The sequence below is a fragment of the Carlito syrichta genome, unplaced genomic scaffold (genome assembly GCF_000164805.1).
Source record: "Carlito syrichta isolate Samal-C Ts95f unplaced genomic scaffold, Tarsius_syrichta-2.0.1 Scaffold305170, whole genome shotgun sequence".
In the NCBI taxonomy this organism is placed as follows: domain Eukaryota; kingdom Metazoa; phylum Chordata; class Mammalia; order Primates; family Tarsiidae; genus Carlito; species Carlito syrichta.
The window spans coordinates 635501-641342 of NW_007249266.1; the positions used below are offsets into that span (position 1 = coordinate 635501).

Below are 5842 nucleotides of genomic sequence, written 5' to 3' on the forward strand. Positions count from 1 at the left end.
GAAGTGTCTTATCTGGTTTCAGACCCTGAAGGCTCTTGATTTCCCTCCTGAGATTCTGTGTCTTCTGCCAGATTCCTGCAGAAAATTGAATTTAGATTTTTAAAGATTGCACACGAAATGCTGGTCTGTATCAAGCTGGTGTGTGGCCCTCCCCCATGGCGGATGTCCCAACTCATCACACACCATCAGCAGCAAGATGCTCAGTACCGTGGCTACAAGCATTAGCAAGGTCAGCTTGATGTTGTGCCACCTCTTGGGCGGAGGAAGGTGGTTGGCTCAGGATGGCCAGTGTGGATTTAGGTGGCACAGGCAAGTAGGCAGGTGATGTAGCCCAGGCTTCAGTGGTGGGTGCCTGGCATGGTAGGATGCCACCCTGTCCTTTACTTTAAAATTTTTTTTCTAGGCTGGGTGTGAGGCCTCATGCCTGTAATCCCAGCACTTTGGGAGGCAGAGGTGAGAGGATTGCCTGAGCTCAGGGGTTTGAGACCAGCCTAGGCAATTTGGCAAGATCTCATCTTTTCAGTAAATCAAAAAATTAGCCGGGCATGATGGCACACACCTGTGGTTCCAGCTAGTTGGAAGGCTGAGGTGGAAGGATCACCTAAACCCAGCAGGTCAAGGCTGCAGTATCTATGAGCGTGTCACTACACTCCAGCCAGGGCAACAGAGTGAACATCTGACTAAAGAAAAAATTATTTTTTATTGGTACATAATAGATATGCATATTTTTGGGTACATGTGAAAATGTAATACATTTATATTATTTATTTGTTTATTTAAATTTGTAATTTTTTTGAGTCAGAGTCTCACTCTGTCACCCAGGCTAGAGTGTAGTGGCACACTCACAGCCACCGCAGCCTTGACCTGCTGGGTTCAGGTTATCCTTCCACCTTACCTTCCAAGTAGATGGAATTACAGGCACGTGCCACCATGCCTGGCTAAATTTTTGATCTGTTGTAGAGATGAGGTCTTGTCAAGTAGCCCAGGCTGGTGTCGAACCCGTGGGCTCAGGCCATCCTCTCACCTCGGCCTCCCAAAGTGCTGGGATTATAGGCATGAGCCACCACGCCCCGCCCATTTATATTATTTATAAAGATCAAATCAGTGTAATTAGGATATCCATCACCTTAAATATTTGTATTTTACTTAGGCTAGAAACATTAAAATTATTCTCTTCTAGCTTTATTGAAATGTACAATAGATTATTGTAAACTATAGTCACCCTATTAATCTTAAACATGTTCTTATTTCTTCTTTAAGGCTTTATATTTGTATCCATTAATTAACCTCTCTTCTTTCCCCCCTCCTTCCTTCTCAACCCCAGATAACCACCTATCTCTGCTCTATCTTCATAAAATACACTTCCCCCCCAGCTCCGACATATGAGTGAGAACAAGCAATATTTGTCTAGTTCTGATGCTTACTTAGTTTCTTCAAACTGTGTTTTTTGCCTTTCAGTATGCCTTGTCATTTTTTGTTGAAATCCATACATTATGTATTTCATGGTGGGTTCAGACAACTTGTCTTATATGTCTCTGGATCCAGAGAGACCATAACAAAACCTGATGTAGAGACAAATTTCCTTGATAGACTTTGACTTTGATGCCATGATCTTTTCCCCCTCCTTAGAAAGAGGGCCTGTACCCAGCAATTCCCCTTCTGGGAATATATCCAGAGGAATTCAAATCATTCTACAAAAGAGATATCTGTGCACACATGCTTACTGCAGCACTATTTACAATAGCAAAAATATGAAATCAATTGTGCTGCTCATCGAAAGTGGAATGCATTAAGAAAATTCGGAACACATACACAATGGAATATTATGCAGCATAAAGAAGGACAAAATTATGGACTCTGCAGCGACTTATATGGATTTGAAGTCTATATTACTCAGTGATCTATCATAGAAACAAATAACTATCACATGCTCTCACTCATAAGTGAACCCTGAACACTTATCATAATACTACAAAAAAAGGGATTGGCAGTAGTGGGATACTGCCAGGGGGAAGGGGGGGTGCACAAAACATCACTGAAAGTGCCTGATCCTAATTCAGGCAAAGTGAGGTCCAAGAGACCCAAGACTTCACCAGTACCTAAATCACTTATGTATGCAATCCTGACTTGTGCCTCACAACTTTAAAATTAAATTAAAATTTTTAAAAAAGAAAGAGGGTCTGTATATTTTGTCTGAATATTTGGTGATCAGAAGGGTGAACTGTAGTGTTATTAGGTCTGTCTTCAGACTATTTTCTGCTCTCTACCATCCAGCAACTTGGTAAATTGTACTTCCTTCATCGACTATAATTTGTGGGGCCACATGACTAGCTCTGAACAATGAGTTATGAGAATAACTGATGATGTGTATAACTTTATGGCAGAGCTTGTACTTGACAATGGAAGACCCTCTAGAATTCTCTTTTCTTGTCTCCCAGAACAGCCAGCTATGTCTCCTCAGCTGGTTACTAACGAACACGTGTAGAGCAGTGTCCCAGCTGACTTGCAACGAACATGTTGTTTTAGTGAGGAATAAGCCTCTGTTGTTTAAGCCATTATGATCTGGGAGTTGCTTGTTAGCTGAGTGTAGCACAGCTTAGCTTGATTGACACATCTTCTTCCAGGCCTTGATTCAATGGTCACCTTTTCCTTGAGGCCTTAATATGGCACTCGTAACTAGCCCATCTCCTATCCTCTTTCCTCCACAACCCCTATTTCCATATAATATTATGGTAGTTTGCTCATTTATTTTGTCGATTATTTATCTCCTCCTGTCACCAGAATGTAAGCCTATGAAGACAGTGATGGTTTGAGTTTGAGTACCCCTGGAAGCAGACCCCAAGACAGAAGATTTGGTGCAGATTGTTCACTTGGGAGGTAATCCTGAGCAGTACAAGAAATGGAGTTGCTGTGAGATGTGTGAGTACTTGCTCTAAATCCACCAATTAGAATTCTTAATTGAGTAATGCCCTATACCCCAGTAAAGGTCTCAGCCTATAAGTCCATCTTTCTTTGGCTCCCCTTTGCTGATTAAGCATATTTCCCCAGCAACCTTCCCAATGAACCAAGTATCTGTGAGTAATAAACTACTTCTGTTATTAAAAAAGGAAAAAAGAAAGAATGGAGTTGGGGAAGAAAGACCAGGAAAGAATGTAAAACCAATAAAGGATGCACGAATAAGCTCATTACTGATGCAGAAAGTCCTTTGGAGATCCTCCGAGAAGCTCTCTTGAACTGGTTTCAGAATTTTCCTAACTTCAGATAGGAAAACTGGAACACTGTCCCCACCTCCTGTTCATTGTTGCCTGTACGTGTCTCTGGGGGCACTAAACCTCTGGTACATCCAGACTGCCTTGTGCACAGGCTGAGCAAACTTCCCCAGTGCCACAGAAAGCCTTCTAGTGGAGAAGCAGGGAGATGAACACAGTCCCTGTGCATGGAAACTGTCCAACATGATTGCAAGTGGGTCAAGGAGACATGCAGTGAGGACATCAGCAGAATCTGCCGTAAAGATTTTATTTTTATTTTTTTGTCCCATGATGTGTCCCCAGCCTCTAAACAGTGTTTGGCACATTTTATAATGAATGAATGAATGAAAACTCTAGTGGGTAGTTGCTGGATGTGTCCCTGGCATCCATTTTCCCTTTTATGATTAACTTTATCTATTTTTTCCCTTGGGAAACCACGTCTCCCATTTCTCAGACTGGAGCTTTGATTGGGGTGGGCTCCCCCCTTGTCCCTGGTTGTGGACCACTCCTGCCCCCAGCCCCAGGCCTTAATACTTAATCCAATCAACTTCTTACTCTGCCACAGTAATGTGTTCTTTTGGACCAATGAGAGCGAATTCCAGGACTTGTTCTCTCTTTTTCTGCAAGAATGTGAGGTCTGGAACAGCTGCAACCTTTTTGCCACCACAGGATAGCCTGAAACACCTGGGTTGACTGTATGACACCCAAAGAGAAAACCAGTAAGAAGGCAGAAAGGAGAGGGAGAGAGTCTTGATGTTTGGAGACATCTTTTGGAGCTACTGGATCAAGTCTCACTTGAAGCCAGAACTAAATCTGGACTTTGAATGGGCATATCCAATACAAATTCCTTTATGCTGAAGCTACTTTGAGGCGGATACTTTTCGTCACTTATGGTTGAAAGAGTCCTCACTTACTCTATATTTAACTCAAGGCTTGTTGTGAGGTTTAAATAAAATAGCACTGACTGGGTGCAGTGGCTCATACCTGTAATCTCAGCACTTTGGCATTACATATGCTTGAGCTCAGGAGTTTGAGACCAGCCCGGGCAACATAGTGAGATCTCATCTTTACCAAACAAACAAACACACAAAATAAAAAATCAAACTAACTAACTAAAAAATAAAATCTAAATAAATAAGTAAACAATATAGCACTTAGTGAAGCAGGTACACGAATAACATCCAGTGAAATTGTAACCGATATCGTTATTATGATGTATTTATTTTTGTAATGTTCGGTGACTTTTTTTTTCTGCACCCCAACACTGGCAGATTTCTGTTATTCTTTTCAGTATTATTTAACTTCTACCTCTGAAGGAGAGATACCACCCAGCCTGGCTCCCAACCACTACCCTGAGCCTCCTTGCCCCTACACAGCTGGTGAATGACACAGGCCCCCCTTGGTGTGGTTCCAATTCCTCTGAAACCTCATTTTCTTCTTTTTTTTTTTTTGGCAATATTTGTCTCATCAAACTTACACCTAAATCTTTTCAGCAAAGTGTTTCAAATGCTTTTTATCAGAAATCTGAATCCACATGAAAACAATGTCAACAAGAAAAAAGGTGTAAACTTTCCAGAATAAGCCCAGACTTTGAAAATGTGATAAAAATGTTATTGTGTGTCCAAATTTTTCACACAAGAATTGGAGGAGATTTAACACATGAATAGAGAAAGGCTGGTTAATGCAGAGCAGATGGGCCTGCAGGGCAGTGCTGGGCATTTCAACATCCTTCCCCTTGGACCGTCAACCTCAAGATGACTGAATGCCGGTGTCTTTAGCGAAAAATAAATTTAATGCCTTTGGGGAAAGTATAAACATGGCTGGTTCAATTTCTGGAGTGATTGGTGGCTAAATTTTCAAGAATCTTCTATGTGGCAGGCATTTGGTATTCACTAATTTAATCCTGACCACAATTCAGTTTTAAAGACAACAAACCTGAGGCTCTGAAAGTGTAAGTCATTTACTGAAGGGCACGGCCAGTATGAGAGTGGAGCCAGGATCAGTCCTATGTCATCTGTCTCATTGAATACGCCATGGTTTGGCAAACGGGAGTAATAGGTCATAGGTTATAGGTTCGGCAAATAGGGGAAAAGGTCATGGCCAAATAAATCTAAGGAACATGTATTATATATATATATACAGACACACATATATACACACATATATATTTACATAGCAATATCCCCATTAAGGTATAAATATCCCCATTAAGGTATAATTGATGTAAAGTGTACATATTTAAAGAATACAACTTGATAAGTGTTGGCATAGCTATACCTGGGAAACCATCACCACAATCAATATATATCCAATACTCCCCCAAATTTCCTCCTGTCCTTTTGTAATTTCTTCCTCCCATCCCTTCTGTCCCTCCCACTACTGATCCCATGCAACATATGATCTACTTTCTGTCACTAAAGATTAGTTGCATTTTCTAGAGTTTTTTGTTTGTTTGTTTGTTTGTTTTTGAGTTGGAGTCTTACTTTGTTGCCTAGGCTGGAGTGCAGTGGCACACTCACGGCCACCACAGCCTTGACCTGCTGGGTTCAAGCAATCCTTTCGCTTCAGTCTTCTAAGTAGCTGGAACTACAGAT

At 41.4% G+C, this 5842-nt stretch overlaps 1 protein-coding gene across 1 annotated transcript; it reads left to right on the forward strand.

Moving 5' to 3' along the window:
- Positions 1 to 281: 281 nt before the first annotated feature.
- Positions 282 to 5149, forward strand: CUNH3orf35 (chromosome unknown C3orf35 homolog). Its single transcript, XM_021714057.1, is given in 5 exon segments — positions 282 to 309; positions 4803 to 4908; positions 4910 to 4976; positions 4978 to 5096; positions 5098 to 5149. Coding segments are annotated over 5 exon segments (372 nt in total).
- The last annotated feature ends 693 nt before the right edge of the window (positions 5150 to 5842 follow it).